The following is a 25,046-nucleotide window of genomic DNA, read 5'->3' on the forward strand; positions in this document are numbered from 1 at the left end:
AAGTAACAGTGGTTTCAGGTGTTCCACAGGGGAATGTCATAGGACCGTTGCTATTCACAATATACATAAATGACCTTGTGAATGACATCGGAAGTTCACTGAGGCTTTTTGCGGATGATGCTGTGGTGTATCGAGAGGTTGTAACAATGGAAAATTGTACTGAAATGCAGAAGGATCTGCAGCGAATTGACGCATGGTGCAGGGAATAGCAATTGAATCTCAATGTAGACAAGTGTAATGTGCTGCGAATACATAGAAATATAGTTCCCTTATCAGCAGGTCAGCAACTGGAAGCAGTTAATTCCATAAATTATCTGGGAGTACGCATTAGGAGTAATTTAAAATGGAATGATCATATAAAGTTGATCGTCGGTAAAGCAGATGCCAGACTGAGATTCATTGGAAGAATCCTAAGGAAATGCAATCCGAAAACAAAGGAAGTAGGTTATAGTACGCTTGTTCGCCCACTGCTTGAATACAGTTCAGCAGTGTGGGATCCGTACCAGATAGGGTTGATAGAAGAGATAGAGAAGATCCAACGGAGAGCAGCGCGCTTCGTTACAGGATCATTTAGTAATCGCGAAAGCGTTACGGAGATGACAGATAAACTCCAGTGGAAGACTGCAGGAGAGACGCTCAGTAGCTCGGCATGGGCTTTTGTTGAAGTTTCGAGAACATACCTTCACCGAAGAGTCAAGCAGTATATTGCTCCCTCCTACGTGTATCTCGCGAAGAGACCATGAGGATAAAATCAGAGAGATTAGAGCCCACACAGAAGCATACCGACAATCCTTCTTTCCACGAACAATACGAGACTGGAATAGAAGGGAGCACCGATAGAGGTTCTCAGGGTACCCTCCGCCACACACCGTCAGGTGGCTTGCGGAGTTTGGATGTAGATGTAGATGTAGGGACGCTGTCTGTGATGTTCAAATACTACCAACCCATGAGTCGTGGTAGCCGGCCGCCTGAAGGTCTGGGAAGGTACTACGCCTGTACAGCTAGCGTATGACGGCTGACGTACGGCTGGTGACAACCACTGTGAACTGGGGCGGGGAGCACGGAAACATAATCGCTGGTACTGCCGATCTGACACGTAGGTCATAACTGACTTTGCACGGTCCGGCAGAAGCCCAAAACAGTCGGCGGCGATTGATATTGGCGTGGCGCTGCGAGGACGCGTGGTCTGGAGTAGCAAATTAGTGACCTGCCTCCAGCGGTCTCTGCTGCGAACGGTGCGCTGCCTGTCGACGAGGTTGCCGCTCCCAGAGGCTATAGAAGCGATGTGTAACTCCGAGGTAGAACCCAGGACACGCAAGGAAATATCTCTGTTCTGATGCGAGTCGGCTGCGCCTATGACCCTAGCGGAGAGGCTGCTCGCACAAACTACCTGGTGTGCGTAGGAAACAACTACCAGGCGGATACAACATGCAGAAATCTGTATAAACATCACAACCGGATGTCCCTACAGCCAGCTACTCAACAGTTCAGAGTAGACTGCACACAACTCTGCGGTAGCGTGTAGTTTTCTCTCATTTGTGTATAAAGTAACTCATTAGGAGTACATGCAGATTCGACTACTACACAACTGTTTAATTTTAAGAGAGTATTTTTAATTTCTGTCCCAAATTTCGTGTAATAACAATAGGTTTTGTTTTACAGCTCCCTCCAGCCACATGCTTAAACAGGTCTACATCTACATTTATACTCCGCAAGCCACCCAACGGTGTGTGGCGGAGGGCACTTACGTGCCACTCTCATTACCTCCCTTATCTGTTCCAGTCGCGTATGGTTCACGGGAAGAACGACTGTCAGAAAGCCTCCGTGCGCGCTCGAATCTCTCTAATTTTACATTCGTGATCTCCTCGGGAGATATAAGTAGGGGGAAGCAATATATTCGATACCTCATCCAGAAACGCACCCTCTCGAAACCTGGCGAGCAAGCTACACCGCGATGCAGAGCGCCTCTCTTGCAGAGTCTGCCACTTGAGTTTGCTAAACATCTCCGTAACGCTATCACGGTTACCAAATAACCCTGTGACGAAACGCACCGCTTTTCTTTCGATCTTCTCTATCTCCTCCGTCAACCCGACCTGGTACAGATCCCACACTGATGAGCAATACTCGAGTATAGGTGGAACGAGTGTTTTGTAAGTCACCTCCTTTGTTGACGGACTACATTCTCTAAGGACTCTCCCAATGAATCTCAACCTGGTACCCGCCTTACTAGCAATTTATTTTATATAATCATTCCACTTCAAATCGTTCGGCACGCATACCCAGATATTTTACAGAAGTAACTGCTACCAGTGTTTATTCCGCTATCATATAATCATACAATAAAGGATCTTTCTTTCTATGTATTCTTAAAACATTACATTTGTCTATGTTAAGGATCAGTTGCCACTCCCTGCACCAAGTGCCTATCCGCTGCAGATCTTCCTACATTTCGCTACAAGTCAGAGCAGACTGCATGTAATTCTGCGGTAGCATATCTGTAATGTTCTCTCATTTGTGTATAAACTAACTCATTAGAAGTAGATGCAGATTTCATTACGACAATGATATAACAAAAACATTGAAAGTGTGTTTTTTAGAGAGAATACCTTTAATTTATTTTACAAATTTCATTTAATAATTTAATTAAATCGTTGTTAAAATATGGGTACAGAAGACGTTACGTAGATATTAATAAAAAAGCGTGTATAATTAACTATATTTAATTTTGATAATGATTTTTCTGATTTTTGTTGTAGTCCCGGTGACACCACAGCCTATCCCTGTGATCGTGCCGACCAACAAGACTAACGGCACCATCTCACCACCGTTCGCGCAAGAGGTAAGTACACTCTCTAGAAGCAAGAGACAACATCCAGTCTCTGTTGGCAAGTGCTGTCAGTCATCCGGTTCCAGAATCTTTTTCCATATCCGGATGACTTTGCTCAAAATGCATTTTCTGGATCATTTTTGTCATTATGTGTTTCACTGTCGTTCTTTCCCAAGATAATGGACACATCATCATCCGAAGAACAAAGATTACACAAACATACAAGGAAAACAGACGACGATGCTTTTTGTATTTGCTGCTCCGTGTGGCCTTAAAGTACCTGGACACTTTTTAAATATTACTGTTAGTGCTGAATAGACGCACGTTCCACAACGATATATATATATATATATATATATATATATATATATATATATATCGACTGAGGGATATTATAAAGCCATGCAGACTCTCTTCTTTCCAAGCTGAACAAGCAATATAGTAGACAATTGTTTCATCGTATCGATTACATATATTAATATTTCCGATGGCAAACACCTCAGAGTGTATAATTATTCCAAACCATCCTTGAGGAACTTCACGTCCCTGTCACATTTTTCTTTCCTTTTTTTAATTTTTGTGTGTGATGCTGGTCAGAAAAAAATTATCTCTCAAAATATTGTCCAATGCATTCAATAGATTTCGTTTAAGAAGCTTCCGCTTTCTTGTTTTCCCCTCTTCATAGAATTAGGTCAAAATATCCCAAGCTCTTTAAACTTTCTTCTTTCCAAGTTTTCAAATTGAACCTTTTTAAAAACTGCAATTTTTTCTGTACGCCGGCCTCTGTGACCGAGCGGTTTTAGGTGGTTCAGTCCGGAACCGCGTGACTGCTACGGTCGCAGGTTCGAATCCTGCCTCTGGCATGGATGTGTGTGATGTCCTTAGGTTAGTTAGGTTTAAGTAGTTTTATGTTCTAGGGGACTAATGACATCAGATGTTAAGTCCCATAGTGTTCAGAGCCATTTGAGCCTTTTTTTTCTCTGTACTTTCATCCTTGGCAAATTTTATGACTTGAGAGCAGATTTGTCTAGCACTTTAGTGGTTTATGAACGTTTCGTCCACATTCTGTTAAAAATGCCACAGTTCCTCCGTTGCATGACTTAACTTTTTCCAAACTGGGTATTTAAATATCTCACATTAAGCGTTGTTGCTCAGTAGTCAAAAACTGTGTCCTCCATCACACACGTGGCACACTGTGTACTATTTAGAGTGAATGAATTAATTAAGTGAGAATATGAAGTAAGTAATAAATCGATATTGGACGAAATGAGCCATCACAAGCAATATACGGAACTGAGAACGAGCAGTAGAAACATGGATATAGTTTTCGTAAACAGGAAACTAAGGAAGACACTGTTGTAGAAGATATGAAATTCTTTTCTGTCTAGAAAGCAGAAAAAAGAACATGACCTACATCTACATCCATACTCCGCCAGCCACCTGACGGTGTGTGGCGGAGGGTACCCTGAGTACCTCTATCGGTTCTCCTTTATATTCCAGTCTCGTATTGTTCGTGGAAAGAAGGACTGTCGGTATGCTTCTGTGTGGCCTCTAATCTCTCTGATTTTATCCTCATGGTCTCTTCGCGAGATATACGTAGCAGGGAGCAATATACTGCTTGACTCTTCGGTGAAGGTATGTTCTCGAAACTTTAACAAAAATGGAGAGACTTTTCAAAAGAAATTTACCTCAGGCGAAGAGAGCTTTCTTTCAACAAATTTCGGTATGGAATTTAGGAAGATGTTCCTTTAACTATAAGGATTGCAGGTCGCTCGTGGGAAATATGAACAGGAAGAAACGCGAAGAATTGCAAATTTGAAACCCTAAAACGATATTACAACTAAGTGGACACAAAGAACAAAGTGACCAGAAACTAGAAAGGATTGATGGCAGAAGGAAATACAAAGCCAACTAGAAGAAAGTTTACTTAGAGATAATTAAATGGCACAAGAAATCACCTTCGTTCTGCCAACTGCCTTATCAAACAGGGCGGAGGGGCGGACACAGGTTCAGGTCTCTCTGTTGCCTTGGTAGTGGAAACGGCTCCTAAAGACGGAATGATCAAAAATGATCAACGGCATGAAGATGTTGAAGGCAATAGAAACCACTAAATTAAAGGCACACAATGTGTACCCACAGGAGATGTGGACTGTAGTTAGAAACAGTGTCATGATGATCTCTCCGTTGGCAAAAAAGATTCCTGACTGGGCCCCTCTCGGATCTCCAGGAGGAGACTACCAAGGGGGAGGTGTCCATGAGAACAAGAGTGAGTAACCAACGAAACGACAACGTTCTACAAGTCGGAGAGTGGAATGTCAGAAGTTTGAATGTGATAGGAAAGCTAGAAAATCTGAAAAGGGAAATACTAAGTCTTAATTTAGATATAGTAGGAATCGGTGAAATGAAGTCGAAAGAAGGTAAGGATTTCTGGTCGAAGTTATATAGGGTGATATCAACAGCAGCAGTAAATGGTATAAATGTAGTAGGTTCCGTAATGATGGGATGGTTAGGGCAGTAAGTGAGGTGCTGTGAACTGTTCAGTAATGGTGTTGTTCTCATCAGATTCCACAGCAAACCTACCCAGAAAGCAATACTTCAGGTACACGTCCCGACGTCGCCAGAGAGAGAGAGAGAGAGAGAGAGAGAGAGAGAGAGAGAGAGAGAGAGGAGAGAGAGATAGAAGCTATAAGTGAGGATATTGAACGGTTAATTCAGTATGTAAAGGGAGATGAAACTCTAATAATCAAGGAAGATTGGAATGTTGTTGTAGGGGCAGGAGTTGGAAGTTTTACGAGAGAATATGGACTTTTTCGTAGGAATGAAATATGAAAAGGCTAATAACATATTGCACTGAATTTCACCTAATAACAGGAGACACAGAACATTCCAGCTGGATTGCATCATGGACACAGATTCCTAAATCACATATTGAATTTTAAGGCGTACTCAGGAACAAATAAACACTCAGATCACAATTTAATGGTGGTGAACAGTAAACTCAAGTCTGTGATAAGCGCTCGGAAGTTAGTTGGATGCTGAAGTATTGAGAAATGATGAGATGCGTTTGTAGTTGGCCAGGGGTGTGGATACTGCAAAGAGAAATACCAGAGTAGGAAGTTCAACTGAAAAGGACGATCACAGATGCTGAGCAGATGAACTTAGGTACAAGAACGGTAAATGCGAAGAAACTTTGGGTAACATTAGAAATAGTTAAACTGATCGACGGAAGAAGGAGGAAGAGTTCTGTTAAGGGAAGGAACGAAAAGGACTAAATATTACATGGAATGAAATAAATAGAAACTGCAGAACAGCGGGAAAAATGTAAAGAAATCGAAAAAGATACGATCATCGACAAGACTGATTCGGCATATTGATAACCAAAATCCCTTGGGCGAAATTATAAACAAGGGTGGCAACATTAAGAGTGCAATGGGAGTTCCACTGTTAAACCCACAGGAGAGGGCAGACATGTAAGTAGAGCACAGTGAAGGCCTCTGAGGGGTAGGAATTGTCGGATGATGTGACTGAAGAATTAAATGGAATCGATATGGAAGTGATAGGGGATCCAGTATCAGTCCGAATTTAGAAGAGCTTGTAAACTCTTGAGCTTAAATCAGTTTGCATCCAATTGGAATTTCTACCAAAGTATGATTGAAATTAGCGTGCAGAACATCTGAGGCCCGCGACATACCATCAGACTTTCGGAAAATATTATCCACACAATTCCGTAGATAGCTAGTGCAGATTGGTGCGAGAACTAACGTAGTATCAATTTAACATCTCATGCAACCAGGTTGCTAACAAGAATAACAAATAGATGAATGAAAAGGTAAACTGAGTAGCTGTCACATTACGATCACTTTGGTTTTCGTAAAGGTAAAGGCACCAGAGAGGCACTCGTGACGTTGCGACTGGTGATGAAGGCAAGGCTGAAGAAAAATCAAGACATGTTAATAGCATTTTTCGACCTGGAAAAAAGGTTCGGGAGTGTAAAATGGTGTAAGATATTAGAAATTCTGAGAAAAGTAGAAGTTAGACGTAAGGAATAGCAGGTAGTGTATAATATGTATAACAGCCCAGGAGTACCAAAAGATTGAAAGCGCAAGAAGGAACGTCGCATTTTCAGTAGGATGTAAGACAGGGATGCAGTCTTTCGCGCCTGCTGTTGAATCTAAAAATCGAAGGAGCAATGACGGAAATAAAAGAAAAATTTAAGAGCAGGGTTAAAATTCAGGCTGAAAGGTCATCAGTGATAAGATTCACTGACAGCATTGCTATCCTCAGTGAAAGGGAAGATGAATTACAGGATCTGGAATGGAATATAAAGTCTAATGGATACAGAATATGGAATGAGTGTGAATCGAAGAAAGACGAAAGTAATTAAAAGTAGCTGAAATGAGAAAAGGGAGAAACTTAACATGAAAACCAGTAATCACAAAGTAGACGAAGTAAAAGAACTCTGCCATGCTGAAAGCAAAATAACCCATGGCAGACGATGCTAGGGGGATGTAAAAAGCATATTAGGATAGGAAAGGAGCCAAGAGAAGTCTAGTAGTATGAAACGTAGGCCGTAATTTGAGGAAGAAATTTCTGAGAATATAATGTTTGGAGCACTGTACTGCATGGTAGTGAAACGGACTGCGGGAAAACCGAAAAAGAAGAGAATCGTAGCGTTTGAGATGTGGTGCTATAGAACTACGTTGAAAGTTAGGAGTATTGAAAAGTAAAATATGGGGAGGCTCTCCATAGAATTGATGAAGCAAGGAACCATTGACAGAAAGAAGGGACTGGATATTATGGTATTTGTTAAGATATCACGCAATACCTTCAGTGGTACTAGAGGGAGCTGTGGAGGGTAAAAACTGTAGAGGAAGACAGATTAGAACTCATTCAACAAATAACTGGCGCCGTTCGATGCTAGCCGGAGAGAAGAGGGAGACGCAGAAGAGAAATTCATGTTGGACCACATCAAAACAATCCGAAGACTACAGTAAAAAAAAAGTAAGGGTCTTTTTGTGACATTATATCTAGGATTTGTTCGTTGGCAAATCAAGGAACGTTAAGAGGGCACGGAGGCTAGTGATCTAGGAGTTAAGTGACACACTGAGGTTCACAAAGTCAACAGATTATCTTGGTGGATGGATGCGAAGTAAATGAAGGAATAAGGGAAAGAGAATAAGAAAGCAACAAATGTAGTACTGTGGAAGCACCAAAGAATGAAAATTGGAAAAATAGTGGAGTATTACCCATCTTTTATATATATATATATATTTAAAAACAGGTAAAGATAAAAGATCCGATAAAGTTATGCCTTTCATCCTACAGAATATTATACATAATTATAAAACTCATATAACGCTTATAGGAGAACTTTCAGTTTCAAAAATAAAACGATAAAATATGATGGTAAAATTTGAGGTAAGTTCTTATGGGACCAGATCGCTGAGGTCATCGGTCCCTAAGCTTACACACTACTTAATCTAACTTAAACTGAGTTACGCTAAGGACAACACACACACCCATGCCCGAGGGAGGACTAGAGCTTTCGACGAGAGGGTCCGCGACCACTCCTTCTAAGACATAGAAACACGCCTACCAACATGTCACACAACTCCTTCTTGGTGCTGTGGTTCTTTAATTGACACAACTACTTTCAGTGATTGGTACCGAGGTCATAGCGAGACAGGCTTCCGTCAAGGCTTGCACAGAGGGGGCGCAAAAACTGGCCGGTAAGAAATCCAGTCTAAGAATTAACCGGGAGATACACCTGAGTTCTCCTACCACTTTGTGTTTATAAATGCTGCCTGCGAGAAGAAGCCTTTCCCTCTGCTCAAGATGTAAACGAACACTGTTATCATTTCGTTCAAGCAGCATCATAAATAAATTACTGTTACGGAACAGGTATCCCACGGGCTATGTGCCAACAGACAGGTGTGACATGTGATGTCTGTCACACAGTGCTAAGTTTATGCAGCTGCCACCTACACCGTTAGCTCATGTCCATTAGTGGACGTTTGCTGCTACACTCCTGGAAATTGAAATAAGAACACCGTGAATTCATTGTCCCAGGAAGGGGAAACTTTATTGACACATTCCTGGGGTCAGATACATCACATGATCACACTGACAGAACCACAGGCACATAGACACAGGCAACAGAGCATGCACAATGTCGGCACTAGTAAAGTGAATATCCACCTTTCGCAGCAATGCAGGCTGCTATTCTCCCATGGAGACGATCGTAGAGATGCTGGATGTAGTCCTGTGGAACGGCTTGCCATGCCATTTCCACCTGGCGCCTCAGTTGGGCAAGCGTTCGTGCTGGACGTGCAGACCGCGTGAGACGACGCTTCATCCAGTCCCAAACATGCTCAATGGGGGACAGATCCGGAGATCTTGCTGGCCAGGGTAGTTGACTTACACCTTCTAGAGCACGTTGGGTGGCACGGGATACCAAGGCAGAAGCGAGTCTCATCGCTGAAGACGACACGTCTCCATTCGTCCCTCCATTCACGCCTGTCGCGACACCACTGGAGGTGGCTGCACGATGTTGGGGCGTGAGCGGAAGACGGCCTAACGGTGTGCGGGACCGTAGCCCAGCTTCATGGAGACGGTTGCGAATGGTCCTCGCCGATACCCCAGGAGCAACAGTGTCCCTAATTTGCTGGGAAGTGGCGGTGCGGTCCCCTACGGCACTGCGTAGGATCCTACGGTCTTGGCGTGCATCCGTGCGTCGCTGCGGTCCGGTCCCAGGTCGACGGGCACGTGCACCTTCCGCCGACCACTGGCGACAACATCGATGTACTGTGGAGACCTCACGCCCCACGTGTTGAGCAATTCGGCGGTACGTCCACCCGGCCTCCCGCATGCCCACTATACGCCCTCGCTCAAAGTCCGTCAACTGCACATACGGTTCACGTCCACGCTGTCGCGGCATGCTACCAGTGTTAAAGACTGCGATGGAGCTCCATATGCCACGGCAAACTGGCTGACACTGACGGCGGCGGTGCACAAATGCTGCGCAGCTAACGCCATTCGACGGCCAACACCGCGGTTCCTGGTGTGTCCGCTGTGCCGTGCGTGTGATCATTGCTTGTACAGCCCTCTCGCAGTGTCCGGAGCAAGTATGGTGGGTCTGACACAGCGGTGTCAATGGGTTCTTTTTTCCATTTCCAGGAGTGTATTTCACTATGTTAGTGTAAGATATCGAAGGTTGACGTGAGACTGCTGAATCAAATACGCTATTTGACTGAAGGCTTCAGATTTTTGTCAGCTGGAGACTGAAGTGAATTCATTTAGGTTAGAGTGCTTCGAAATGTTCGATACAATACTGACTGAACTAGGAAACACATCTGACATATACGGGGGGCGTTCAAGAAGTAATGTAGAATACTTCTTTCTGAAAACAGGCTGGTTTTATCAAGGATTCCGATATACCTTATTATACCACACTCTTTTGGCTACTAAACTTATTTTTAAACATAATCTCCTTTCATTGCGACGGATTTACGCCAGCTTACTGGTTGGGCCTGTATGCCCGCAAGGTACTACTCGACTGGTCGACTTTTCGAAGCCACCCTATTGATGCATCAACAACCTCCATGTCACCCACGGTGTTCTTCCTTCATTGGGCCAAAAAGATGGAAGTTGGAAGGTGCCATATCCGGGCTGTAGGGTGGATGAGAAAGAGCAGTGCAGTGAAGTACTGTGAGCTATTGTCGTGTGTGGAGACTTACGTGAGGCCTTGCGCTATTATGGAGAAATTCGTTTGCATCTTTGTGGCGACGAACATACTGCAGTTGCGTCTTCAGTTTCGGCACGCGGGAGATCGGACAGGTGCGTGCGAACTTGTTTGGATGGTGACAGACGCCTCGCCCAGTGAATATTCCACGATGTCCCAAAATAAATTTCTGGATTTTTCAATCGAATCAGCCGAGAAAAATGTGTTGCGTTACTTTGTGAACGCCCCTAGTAATAAACCATTTCATCACAGTTTTATGTACTGTTGGGAACACTTTAAGTGATAGCTCTGTATCTTTACCTGAAAAATGTACAACAGATGTTGGTGTCGAATACTGCAGAAATATCGATACAGGTGAGCTGCTTAATAAATTTGCCATGTTTCATAAAGTAGAAAGATTTGATGAAGAGCAATGAAACAGCCTCCAATTTCGTTATTTTGAAGTATTTTTAAGTATGCGTAACTAGATCCTTATCCAAACATCGAAATAGCTTCGGGCATATTTAAGATAATTCCAGTCACTGCGCCGGCCGCGGTGGTCTCGCGGTTCTAGGCGCGCAGTCCGGAACCGTGCGACTGCTACGGTCGCAGGTTCGAATCCTGCCTCGGGCATGGATGTGTGTGATGTCCTTAGGTTAGTTAGGTTTAAGTAGTTCTAAGTTCTAGGGGACTGATGACCACAGCAGTTGAGTCCCATAGTGCTCAGAGCCATTTGAACCATTTGAACCAGTCACTGCAGCATCCTGTCAACGCTGTTTCAGACAGAGATGATAAAAAACTACTTAAGGTCGTGCTTAGGCGAAGCAGGCTATCAGATTCAGGTATTTTTGACTTCAGTGACATATTCAATGAATTTTCTTACTCAAAGAGAATGTGAAGCAAAATTATATTAGAAACTCCATTCTGGGACAAATGTGCTCTCAACACATAATTATTGAATTTTTCTTTTATTTCCACTTAATAATTTATCCACATTAATAAAATCTATTCTTTATTGTACATCATATTGCAGGGTGGCGCCAAACTGTAGGCTGTTCATTGTCGCTCACCAATAGTCATCAATTCAGTAAATACATTTGCATTAACTTATTTGTTATTGTTTATAATCTGATTAATGTATGTGTATCTATTTGCTGTTTTATCTGCTCGTGGCGCACAGCATTTCAATCGTAATTGCCTAGCATTCAGTACTCGAAGCCGGTTTTTCGTGCGCCACCCGTTTTATACAGTATCTGCCATAAAGAGAAAGACATAGGTTTTGTTTCAGTTAATTTTCTTAAATGTTCATACAGTTCACTATTTACTTAGTATAATCATAAATCTCGTTTGCTGTGTGCTGTATTTTTTATTTATATTGCTCATTTAACAATTTTTTTCAATAACGCTTAATTTTAATTAACCCTACCTTACAAATTACGAAATTCCCTAAATAAGTGCAGAAACAATTCCAGAATGGTATTTTTGGGCGCAGGATGATCTTGGTATGGCTCTGTGCCCAGTACGTTGTATTTGTTTATTTTCAGAGTCAACTGCAAATCCCTGAAGGTAGCTTCGATCCTCCACGCTCTTACTGAATTTCGATACAGTTTGTTAGCCTTGCGACTTCTGTGTATACAACAGCATAAAGCGCGAAAAGCCTCAAGGAATTTCCACCGTTATCCGCTGGATCATTTATATATGTTTTGAAAAGTAATGGTCGTTTGCGTTTGTTTGAGATACGCCCGAAGGTACTTTTACGACTGAAGATCTCTCTTTTTCGTTATACCTCTTCCCCCCGCCCTCTACTTCCTTCTCTTAGTTTTAATACTACGTATTAGAGATGACTGACATAGCTGGAACAACCGATTTTTTTCATCATCAATTTAGTCTGACTATTAAAAGCGCTCAGTTTCTGAAATAACCGAGTTTGAGTTTTTTATCGCTTCTAATTCCAGTAATAAATGTAATCTAGCAAAGACTGAAAAACTCCAATTTTTGCACAGTAAGTTTCAAGGAACGTAGAATCAAAATATCAAATCAAATAGGCAGATAAAAAAAATCTTTGTCTGACCACTGTTCTCTGATTTTATGAAAGAATAATGAGGGGTTCAGTTCGCCGCTGTACCTCCGAGGATGTCTCCCGCAGTCGGAAACGAAACGCCAGGGGAGAGTTTTATACTTCGACCACGGCCCGTAAGTTTTAAGTGAAGAGGGATTCAATAGTTCAAAAAATCAGTAGTATTCTTTTACTGATTCTAATTTTTTTTATCTCCGCTAAAAATCATGATCGAGGATCATACGACTGCTTGGGCATTACCAATACTCAGTGCTAAAGGCTGAAAACTGAGGTTGGAGAACTCTGTTTTCGTGTTATGCTGTCCGTTTCCAAGGACTACAGACAGATATAGGCATTTTATGTAGACACATGTAGCCCATCACCTACTTTCTGTTTTTGTTATGAACTATGAATGACTTATTATCTTAGCAGGTGTGAGCAAATCGTGCACACTGCATCATCTAGTAGGCCTCTCCATGTTGCGAGAGATAAATTATCGTCTCGGAAATGTTGTACCGATTCTTATGTGATGCATTTTTTCCGTAAACTTTTGTCGTAACAGTCGTATTCAAATATGTATCAGCACTAACGATAGGCTACAACAGCACATCATTCACTGCAGCAAGACAGCTGGTCAGTGTCACAGCAAACCAGTATTAACAAACTTTTATTTGAGAGCTGCCCTCAGTAGTACATGGACGAGACAGGAAGGAATTTCACTATAAGATACTGGGAACTTCCTGCAAAATAACTTCGATATATCCAGTTTTGCTACACATCTGAAAGAATATAGTCATTCAGACACAGCCCTTAAAGATAACCTAGACATACTGTACAACACACGTCGCTTAGCCATTCCAAATGTTTCATTTGTGGCTGTTAAGTCTCATCATATTATTTATCTTTGTATTTAAACGATGATGTCCGAAACTGAGTATGGGAATACATGTATGAATGTTAATTACCTGTAGATGGGCACAAGCACGAAACCAGTCGTGTGTTAAATAAAATCACCTTGTATTGTGACTGATGGCGGATATTATTCTAGATCTTATGTCATGTGTTTGTAGCTCGTTTCTAACTGCTGGCGTTGTTATTAAAATAGCACTGATCGCTTTTCCCATTTTGAATAATAACCGAATATTTCAAAGGAATGGAAATTTTACGAATAAATATCACTCCAAAAAAAAATCAGAAACCAAAAATTGTAGTACTGTTTTTGGTGGCAGATTGATACACATTTATTTTTGTCAGATTAGCAACAAATAAAAAGACCTGTTAAAACCGAAACCAATAATCTACCGAATAATTCTGGTTATTCAGAACTAAATACCGGTAGCGGTTTTAAACTGTCGGTTTTCCCCCTCCCTACAACGGATAGCGTAAATGTATCAAAGAGGGCGCAGTCCCAAACAGACCGCAGCAGCATGTGTTCCTGGCAGTTAACTAAATTGATCAGCTCGCCACTGAGTACGTTGTGTGCAGAGTGGTATCAGAAACAACTTGTAGAAGTCGTGTGAAAAAATCCTCTGTTCCCCAACTGAAACAGGTAAGCATCACTTTTCAGTTTTGTTGATGTAGTACTGGGACTCTGTTGCATAAGTTATACACAGAATACCAGAGCAATAGCCTTTAATTCTTGATTAAATTTTGAAAGACTAGCTTGTAGTCTATCATATTGCGTCCACATATTCTGTAATTGTTACATGTGCTACTATCTGTTGACTTTGCTTCGAATCATTGTTTCTGTACGAAAGAGCGCGCATTTAACGCCCCCGAAGAGACGCGGAATTGAACCGACAGGAAGAAGATGCTGTGACATACAAATGATTAGATTTTCAGAGCATTCACGCAAGTTTGGCGCCGGTGGTGACACCTATAACGTGTTGACATGACGAAAGTTTCCAACCGATTTCTCATACACAAACAGCATTCGACCGGCATTGCCTGGTGAAACGTTGTTGTGATGCCTCGTGTAAGGGGGAGAAATGCGTACCATCACGTTTCCGACTTTGATAAAGATCGCACTGTAGCCTATCGCTATTGCGATTTATCGTACCGCGACATTGCTGCTCGCGTTGGTCGAGATCCAATGACTGTTAGCAGAATATGGAATCAGTGGGTTCAGGAGGGTAACACGGAACGCCGTGCTAGATCCCAACGGCCTCGTATCACTAGCAGTCGAGATGACAGGCATCTTATCCGCATGACTGTAACGGATCCTACAGCCATGTCTCGATCCATGAGTCAGCAGATGGGGCCGTTTGCAAGACAACAACCATATGCTCGAACAGTTCGACGACGTTTGCGAAAGCATGGACTATCAGCTCGGAGACCATGGTTGCGGTTAACCTTCTAAACATTCATGGTGGTGTCTGTTTCTTCTATATCGTGTCTCCCTACCACTTTCTCGCAACGACGCTCTGAGCGTGTTTTTTTTTTAAAGAATTGACTAGTTTGAACCTGGGACCTGTTGCTGGTAAGGAGACGCCAGACCACACATGACATGTAGAATTCAGAAGAGTTCAGTGAGACTAGCGATGACATAACCAAATACTTAATGATCTCATCGTCAGATCCACTGCACTCCCTGTAAAAGAATCTTAATACTAACAAAATTTAGTGGAAGGGGTTCAAGGCTTTCCTATTTTTAGTTATCTGGTAAAATAACGTCGAAAAAGCAGTTAAGTTTACCATTGGAAATTTTATTCTACTCACAAAACATTGTTTATAAATTGCACTATTGATAAAAGGAAATTTTTCCATACAGAATGGTAAAAAACAACTGCGTTCAACAAAAACGTGAACGAATATTCCCTGAGTGGGTTTCCAAGTTCTACAATGGATTAAAGGATGACCTATGCCATATCACATCTATAATCTAGGTTTAATTTAAGTTTCACAAAAGAGAAAACTATCAAAATGGTCTACAGTGACCCTCAATTATCTTTAATTACCTATCTAACTTGTCGTAAATTACAGTGGCTGATGTGGCTTCTCAACAACTATATAAAGAAAAATCATAGCGTTTCAGATCTGTTCTTCAAGTGGCAAATGTGAACACCATGTACACTAGTATTACGCAAAAAAGGGGGTGTAATAGATGAGACTTCTGCGGTTCTGAGTGAAGCCTTATGCGCTCAAAAATGCGGCATCGCGTGCGTTCATTACCTTGTCGGTGTTTAGGCAGCGTCAGGGCAGCGGCGGGCAGCACAGCTCCGCTCACCTCGCCATCTCGGAAGCAACTCCCTTTCTCCTAACTTCTCCTTACTACAATTTACCGAAGTTGGTTTTAAAAAAACTATCTGGCTGTATTTTCATCTGACCAATCAGGGTCTCAATGTTAACCTTAAGCTCCGCCTACAAAAATTCTGTCTATCCAATGAGAAACGTTATACGTTTCGTGGTGGGGCAATGTTTTTAAAGTTTGCGACGTAACAGAGACGCGAAAAAGTCTCACACTAAAACCTGCAGCTGGTGTGGTCCTTTTAGTGTTATCGTAAGCTCTATACTGTTCTTCTGGAGGGCTCTATCTTTTACCATGGGCTGGGGGGTGGTCCTAATGTAACAGACACGCGAAAAAGTCTCACGCTAAAACTTGCGGGTGGTAGTGGCACTTTTTGTGTTATCGTAAGATCTATACTGTTTTTCTGGAGGGCTCTAGCTTTTAACATGGGCTGGGGGGTGCTCCTCGACGTAACAGAGACACGAAAAAGTCTCACGCTAAAACGTGTGGGTGGTGAGGCCCTAGTGGTTAGCTGGCGACGTGGGTGTCCAGTCCGTCCCTTATCGTAGGGCCTTCTACCTAAACACGGTTCTGCTCTCGGCTTCTGTTCTCGTTTCTCCCCTCGAAACTGCGTCGGTCTCACAGTGGGAAGGTACGACATGCATTTAGGCATTCTTGTGTTAGTCTGTAGTATTCCATTTGCTCACTCGTTACTTGTATTACTTTGGTTAATTTAATGTCACGCTTTATTCGGAGCTATGTGACATACTACTGGATTTGCTTATCATGTCAAGGTTTTCATGGAAGGTGTTCGATTTGCCTGACACCTTATAACCTTGACGGTGCATCACAGACAGGAGCGCCTGCGATGGTATACTCAACGACCAACCTGAGTGCACGAATGGCAAAACGTCATTTTTGCAGATGAATCCAGGTTCTGTTTACAGTATCATGATGGTCGCATCCGTGTTTGGCGACAACGCGGTGAACGCTCATTGGAAGGTGTATTCGTCATCGCCACACTGGTGTATCACCCCGCGTGAGGGTATGGGGTGCCATTGGTTACATGTATCGGTCACCTCTTGTTCACATTGACGGCTCTTTGACCAGTGGACGTTACATTTCAGATGTGTTGCGACCTGTGGCTCTGCCCTTCATTCGATCCCTGCGAAACCCTATATTTCAGCAGGATAATGAACGACCGCATATTGCAGGTCCTGCACGGGCCTATCTGGATACAGAAAATGTTCGACTGCTGCCCTGGCCAGCACATTCTCCAGATCTCTCACCAATTGAAAACGTCTTTTCAATGGTGGCCGAGCAACTGGCTCGTCACAATACGCCAGTCACTACTCTTGATGAATTGTGGTATCGTGTTGATGCTGCTTAGGCAGCTGTACCTGTACACGCCATCCAAGCTATATTTGACTCAATGCCCAAGCATACCAAGGCCGTTATTACGGCCAGAGGTGGATGTTCTGGGTATTGAGTTCTCAGGTTCTATGCACCCAAATTGCGTGAAAATGTAATCACACGTCAGTTCTAGTATAATATATTTGTCCAATGAATACCCGTTTATCATCTGTATTTCTACTTGGTGTAGCAATTTTAATGGCCAGTAGTGTTTTTAAGATTATTCCTTAACTGCGCACTCGTAGTTATGGTTCCGCCCAACCCTTCCTTTGGGAGAGCAACGAGCAACTACCGCTTCTTATCGACCCTGATTAATGAGCTACAGTGTCGTTGGAAAGAGAAATGCGGTCGGTCACTGACCAGCGTAATAATGAGCACAGTAGGCGGGCTGCTCCACCCACATTCCGCCGGTGTCCGGTTACTGGCGGGCTGTCATCGCGGCGTCCGAGAGCGACTGTGATGGGGAGAATGAGCGAGGGATGCCGCGGCGTCTCCCCCCCCCCTCCCCCCTCTCTGCTCCACAGACAGGCTCGGGCGTCACACAAGAGCTCTGTCTGTCCGCAGGGGACTTCTGGAACCCTCCGACAGTGGCCGGCGTGTGCTACTGCACAGTACTGCCCAAACACGGCTGGTCCTTCTTTCAGCAGCCGCACCGTCGCGTGTTGACCACTACTCTCCTCGCACTGGTTACCATTGCTCTTAATTTGTATGCTGTTACAACACTCTGCTCTGCAAGAAATGCATCCTTAAATGTCAGCGTACGTATCCCGTCACTCCAAAATGTCTCCATATTGGATTAATAAAACGTAGGGAAAAGTCGAGACAATAGTTTTATGAATGATTTCAGTGTGTGTTTCCATTCAGCCACCCCGACTTCCCTGCTGGCTTCTCAGCGGCTACTGGCGGAATGTAAACCACAACCACTGCATAAGGTTCAGTGAAGTAATAATGACGGGCGCAGCTTCCATGGATCCTCACTGGAATCAAGCTTCCTAATCGTGAGAGGCTAGGGAGTTCAACGATACCAAGCATTTCGATGGGACCGAAAGCTATTACAACCACGTTATTTTCCTGGATCACTCTCAAAAAGAGACCTTCTGCGTGCAGTTAACGAGTTCAGTGACCCCTCTTCTAATTCACGTGTTCTTAAAATGATTTATCATAACTACCCCTGTTACTTCTCAGGTTACTACTTAGGATGATGACGCGAATTCCTCCCCTGTGCAAACCCCCTTCATCTCAGAGTAGCACTTGCAACCAAAGTCCTAGATATTTGCTGGATGTATTCCAATCTCTGTCATTCTCTACAGTTTTTACCCTCTACAGCTCCCTCTGGTGCCATGGAAGTTACACCCTAATGTCTTAACAGATGTCCTATCACTCTATTTGGGGCAACGGCCTTACCGCAGTGGAGCCGGCACGGTAGCTCAGCGTGTTCGGTCAGAGGGTTAGCTGCCCTCTGTAATAAAAAAACTGAGTTAATGGATAAACGACGAACTGAAACTGGTGTCTTGCGACGTCCGCCCCGAGCAGATGCAACGAACTAAAACGAACAAAATGAGATTACAAAAAAAAAAGTGGTTACATCGGTTCCCGTCAGCTCGTCGAAGTTAAGCGCTGTCGGGCGTGGCCGGCACTTGGAGGGGTGACCATCTGGGCCACCATGCGCTGTTGCCATTTTTCGGGGTGGACTCACCCTCGTGATGCCAATTGATGAGCTACTCGACCAAACAGTAGCGGCCCCGGTCAAAGAAAACCATCATAACGACCGGGAGAACGGTGTGCTGACCACACGCCCCTCCTATTCGCATCCTCACCTGAGGGTGACACGGCGGTCGGATGGTCCCAATGTGCCACTTGTGGCCTGAAGACGGAGTGCTGTATCATCCTGTTCCTCCTCCTTGTCGGAGTTTCCCTTTTATTCTCCTCCGATTCTGTGAAGGATCTCCCCATTCCTTACCTTATCAGTGTACCCAGTTCTCAGGAGTTGTCTGTAGCACCACATCTTAAATGCTTCGATTTCTTCTGTTCCAGTTTTCCCACAGTCCACGTTTCACTACCATACAATGCTATGCTCCAAACGTACATTATCAGAAATTTCTTCCTCAAATTAAGGCCAATTTTTTATACTAGTACACTTCTCTTGGCGAAGAATTCCCTTTTGTCAGTGTTTCACTGGTTTTGATACCCTCCTTGTTCGTCCGTCTTGGGTTATTTTGCTGTCTACGTAGCAGAATTCCTTAGCTTCACCTACTTCGCGACCATCAGTCCTGATGTTAAGTTTCTCGCTGTTCTTATTTCTGACACTTGTCATTACTTTGACTTTCTTCGATTTACTCTCGATCCATATTCTGTACTTAGTAGACTGTTCATTCCATTCAGCAGATGCTGTAATTCTTCTTCATTTTCGAGGATAGCAATGTCATCAGCGAATCTTATCGTTGACTTCCTTTTACCTTGAATTTTAATAGCACTCTTGAAACTTTCCTTTGTTACCATAATTGCTTCTTCGATGTGTAGACGAACACTCGGGGCGAAAGACTACAACTTCCACTTACACATTTCTCAATTCTCGCACTTGTCAGCTCCCCTAATCATCTGAATTTTGTGAATGATATTTTTCCGAAAGTCGGATAGTATATCGTCAGACTCATACATTCTACACACCAACACGAATAGTCGTTGCCACTCCCCCCAACTGTTTTAGAAATTCTGGTGTAATGTTATCTATCCCTCCTGCCTTATTTGACCCTAACTCTTACGAAGCTCTTTTAAATTCTGATTCTAATAACGGATCCTCTTTTTCTTCGCTATTGACTCCTGTTGTTTGTTTTAGTTACATCAGACCTATCTCCCTCCTTATAGAGGTCCTCAGTGCAATCTTTCCAGCTTTCCGCTCTTTCCTCTGCATTTAACAGTGGAATTACCATTGCAGTCTTAATGTTACCAGCCTTGTCTTTATTTTCACCGAAGGTTGATTCAAACGGCTCTGCGCACTATGGGACTTAACTTCTGACGTCATCAATCTCCTATAACTTAGAACTACGTAAACTTAACTATCCTATCACGCACATCCATGCTCGAGGCAGGATTCGAACCTGCAGCCGTAGCGGTCGCGCGGTTCCAGACTGAAGCGCCTAGAATCGCTAAGCCACCCCAGCCGGCTCACCGAAGGTTGTTTTGACTTTCTTACAGCCTGAGTCAGTCCTTCCGACTATTATTTCTTATCCGATATTCTCACTTTTTTTCATGCAGTTATTTCATGTTAGCTTCCATGTACTACATGTTTATCCCATTCCTACACGACTTGTATTTCTGTATTCCTGAATTTCTCGGAACATTTTATTGTATTTCCTTCTTTCACAGATTAACTGAAGTGTTTCTTTATTTGCCCATTGTTTCTTCGCAGTAACCTCCTTTGTAGCATGTTTTGCTTTCCAACTTCTGCGATTGCCATTTATTGAGATGTCCATTCCATTTCAACTGTACTAGCTACTGAGCTATTCCTTATTGCTCTATCGATAGCCTTAGAGAACATCAAGCGTATCTCTTCATTCTTTTCTACTTCCGTATCCCACAACTTAGCGTATTGATTCTCGCTGACTAATCTGTTAAACTTCAGACTAGTCTTCATCATTACCAAATTTGTGATCTCAGTCTATATCTGCTCCTGGGTACGTCTTATACTCAAGTATCTGATTTCCTAATCTTTGCCCAACCATCATGTACTCTAAATGTAATCTTCCCATATCTCCCGGCATTTTCATGTATACCTCCTCCTCTTGTGATTCTTGAACAGAGTATTCGCTATTATTAGCTGAAATTAATTATAGAACCGAATTAATCTTTCTCCTCTCTCATTCCTTGTCCCAAGCCCACAGTGTCCTGTAACCGTTTCTTCTGATCCTTCCCATACAACATCATTCCAGTCCTCCATGACTGCTAGATTTTCATCTCCCTTCACGTACTGAATTACCTGTTCAATAACTTCATATACTTTCTCTGTCTCTTCATTTTCAGCTTGCGACGTCGGGATATATACCTGAATAATCGTTGTCTGTGTTGGTTTGCTGTCGATTCTGATAAGAACGACCCTATCACTGAACTGTTCTCGGTAGCACACTCTCTGCCCTACCTTCCTATTCATAACGAATCCTACTCCCATTATACAATTTTCTGCTGCTGTTGATATTACCCTATACTAATCTTACCAGTAATCCTTGTCTGCTTTCCATTTCATCTCACTGACCCCCACTATATCTAGATTAAGCCTTTGCATTTCCCTTTTCAGATTTTCTAGTTTCCCTACCACGTTCAAGCTTCTGACATTCAACGCCCCGGCTCGTAGTCTTCTTTTAAACAGGAGAATTGTCGCCTTTTTCTGTGCTCCGCTAGCAGCATTATTCCATTGGCTTCATTCTTTTTCCTGCAACAGCTTCACCGTGCCGCACCACTTTATGAACAACGTTATCGTCTCACATCGGATTTTATGTGCACAAGTATGGTAACTCTGAACAAATGTACCTCGGAAACGGATGAAATTATGAAGAAACATTTCAGCACTCTTCGAGACCGGGAGTACATCGTCAAAATTTCAGCTATTTTCTGTGCATAGCCGTCTTGGGATCCGCAGCTCGGTTTTAGTGTCCAAAAACATGTTTTTCAGGTTTTCTCTGGTACCGCCCATGAACTGAATGGTGCCTCCATAAGCACCTTACGGCACACTGCAGACCACATATAATCCGAAAAGGACCAACCGATTTCATCCATTTGTATAAGCTGGAGGATGCGTGTATTATTCAAACTTTGGCCGTCTACTGTAGGATAGTTACAGTATGGCGATCGTTCTGTTGGAAATACAAATGGGCCCTAGCCGAAGGGCTATCCAAAACAGTTGGCCCCACCTTTGTATCACCAGTAGGACCCGAGGTATGAGCTCCACAAAAATTCCGTTTTCATGCGCGGTGTTTGGGAACATATTAGGTAGCGCATGCGTACCGAGCATCGTATGCTGTCATAAGCATACAGATAGCAAGTAGTAGCAAAAGTGAACGCCAAACTGAGAGTTACAGGGAGAATTTAAAGGACTTGTAATTCACCCTCAAAACGAGTAAGTTACAAACCGAAACTTCCTGGCATATTAAAACTGTGCGCCGGACCGAGACTCGAACTCGGGACCTTTGCCTTTCGCGGGCAACTGCTCTACCATCTGAGCTATCCAAGCACGACTCCCGGCCCGTTCTCACAGCTTTAGTTCTGCCAGTACCTCGTCTCCTAACTTCCAAACTTCACAGAAGCTCTCCTTCGAACCTTGCATAACTAGCACTCCTGGAAGAGAGGATATTGCCGAGACATGGCTTAGCCACAGCCTGGGGGATGTTTCCAGAATCAGATTTTCACTCTGCAGCGGAGTGTGCGCTGATGTGAAAATTCCTCCGTGGTACACAAGAAAGGTCAGAACACTGTTGTAGAAGCAACGGATAAAGTATGCCAAATTTAAAAGAACGCAAAATACCAAAGACTGAAGAAATTTTTACAGGAGCGCAAAACTTAGCGCGATCTTCAGTGCGAGATGCTTTCAGTAGTTTCCACAACGAAACCCTCTCGGAATCTGGCTGAAAAACCAAAGAGATTCTGTTTGTACGTAAAGTACATCAGCGGCAAGATGCAATCAATATCTTCACTGCTTGATAGCAGCCATAATGTTACTAAAAACAGTGCCACTAAAACGGAGTTACTAAACACTGTTTTCCAAAATTCCATTACCAAAGAAGATGAAATAAATATTTCAGGATTCAAATAAAGAACAACTGCCTACGCGAGTAGCTTAGAAGTATTTTTATCTGTTTATTTGTTTAACCTGATCAGACCAGAGGTTCACACATACAGTACCTCTTTTATTACCTTAGAAATAACAATTTTAATATGAGAATCAGAGTTAAAATAGAAACTTCCTGGCAGATTAAAACTGTGTGCCGGACCGAGTCTCGAATTCGGGACCTTTGCCTTTCGCAGGAAAGGGCTCTACCATCTGAGTTACCCAAGCATGACTCACGCCCCGTCCTCACAGCTTTACTTCTGACAGTACCTCGTCTCCTACCTTCCCAACTTCACAGAAGCTCTCCTGCGAACCTTGCAGAACTAGCTCTCCTGAAAGGAAGGATATTGCGGAGACATGGCTTAGCCACAGCCAGAGGTACTGGTACTGTGAGGACGGGGCGTGAGTCGTGCTTGGGTAGCTCAGATGGTAGAGCACTTGCCCGCGAAAGGCAAAGGTCCCGAGTTCGAGTCTCGGTCCGGCGCACAGTTTTAATATGCCATAAAGTTTCACATCAGCGTACACTCCGCTGCAGAGCGAAAATCTCATTCTGGAAAGTTACAAAGTACTCGTCCGACCTATAACGTTTTGGCATCCTTTGCACGTGTGAATATCGGAAAAAAACAGAAAATTTCATTTTGTCACGGGATCGGTTACTCGGCGCGTTATTGTTACAATTATGCTCAACCAACTCCAATGGCAAACGCTATAAGTTTTGTCCGTAACGGAGAGGTTCACTGATGGAATTCCGAGCGGATACGTTCCGGGAAGAGCTGGTCAACATATTGCTTACTCCACCCTACCTCTTATGAAATTATCACTACGAGAAAATCAAAGAAAGTACATGTTATACGGAGCTTTACCGAATATCGTTATTCCTATGCACTATTCGAGAATGGTATTGGCAAAGTGGGAAAGGATAGTGGTAGCAGATATACCCTCCGCCACGCACCGTTAAGGTGGCTTGAGGAACATGGATAAAGATCTAGATGAGGCATAAAACACGTCTATAAGGTCGACATGTTCGGAGATGACCTATTCTAACATTTTGTGTTTGTAGCTAAACGTTGACATTTTTGACGGGAGGAAAAGCGTGAACTACCGTTATTGGAACCCGGACCTCTGTATTTTGCGTCTAACGACGAATAAATTTCGGAGAAACAAGTGACAGGTTGAAAAGGAGTCTATTTCTGAGGCGTGCATAATTTGCGACATTGGTAGTGCCCTGGCAGTGAAAGGAAGTATTCTGATTTCAGATCACGAGTCAGAACAACATTTAATTAGTCACGAATTTTCTATGACAATTTCTACCTACGCTTGTAAAACCTTGGTTGTATAGACTGACGTTTCACTATGCACATATAGTTGGAGGTTCGGTGATACAGGATGTAACGACTTCTTATATTGGTCTCATTATTCGTATTTCTGCTTTTATTTATTTGAAATCTGCTTTTCGTCATAAAGCTGTGTGCTAACAGAAACATCTGTTAACTTCAGTCTTTTCTATTCATAGCAGAATACCTCTGAACTGTAATCATAGAAATATTAACTCGGCATAGGGGAAAGGAGTAATCACGACAATGGGAAACAGATTTTAAGTCGTAAAAGCATGCAGTTCAATTTAAACTACAGCAAAGAAAAGAAATATGAGTTACATATAGGCTATGTTGATAATAAAGCCGGAATTGCAACGAGCATTTTTGTTTCAGACTTTCTTGGACGTATTTCGGAATTTAATATGAAAGGAAAAACGGCAAAAGTACTGAGGAAGCCGTATTTACGACTCCAGTATATCTATTTAACTTTGCCGCGTCTCGCTTTATTACGAAGCACTGCCAGAAAAGAGTAATCTGAGCAGCGTTTAAATAAATCTAATTTCCACTATTCTCAAACAAATCCAGTTGTTTGCTCATTACGTACAAAAAGACATAATTCCCAGCATACCTCTCCACTTTGCTGAGTAGTGGTGTTCTGATTTCAACGCAA

General features: G+C 43.0%; 1 protein-coding gene and 1 non-coding gene across 5 annotated transcripts in view; one reads left to right on the plus strand and one right to left on the minus strand.

Annotated features, from left to right (window-relative positions):
* The window catches only part of LOC126267068 (muscle, skeletal receptor tyrosine protein kinase-like), a 590,423-nt gene that overhangs the window by 433,940 nt on the left and 131,437 nt on the right, over positions 1 to 25,046 (plus strand). For all 4 annotated transcript variants that reach the window (XM_049971921.1, XM_049971918.1, XM_049971919.1 and 1 more), the window contains exon 3: positions 2,757 to 2,839. In XM_049971921.1, coding sequence (XP_049827878.1) covers positions 2,757 to 2,839 — 83 coding nt within the window. The remainder of the gene's footprint in view (positions 1 to 2,756; positions 2,840 to 25,046) is intronic.
* Positions 22,392 to 22,466, minus strand: Trnas-cga (transfer RNA serine (anticodon CGA)). The gene has a single exon. It is a non-coding gene; the product is annotated as a tRNA-Ser (tRNA).

This window comes from Schistocerca gregaria, chromosome 4 (genome assembly GCF_023897955.1).
Source record: "Schistocerca gregaria isolate iqSchGreg1 chromosome 4, iqSchGreg1.2, whole genome shotgun sequence".
Lineage (NCBI taxonomy): Eukaryota > Metazoa > Arthropoda > Insecta > Orthoptera > Acrididae > Schistocerca > Schistocerca gregaria.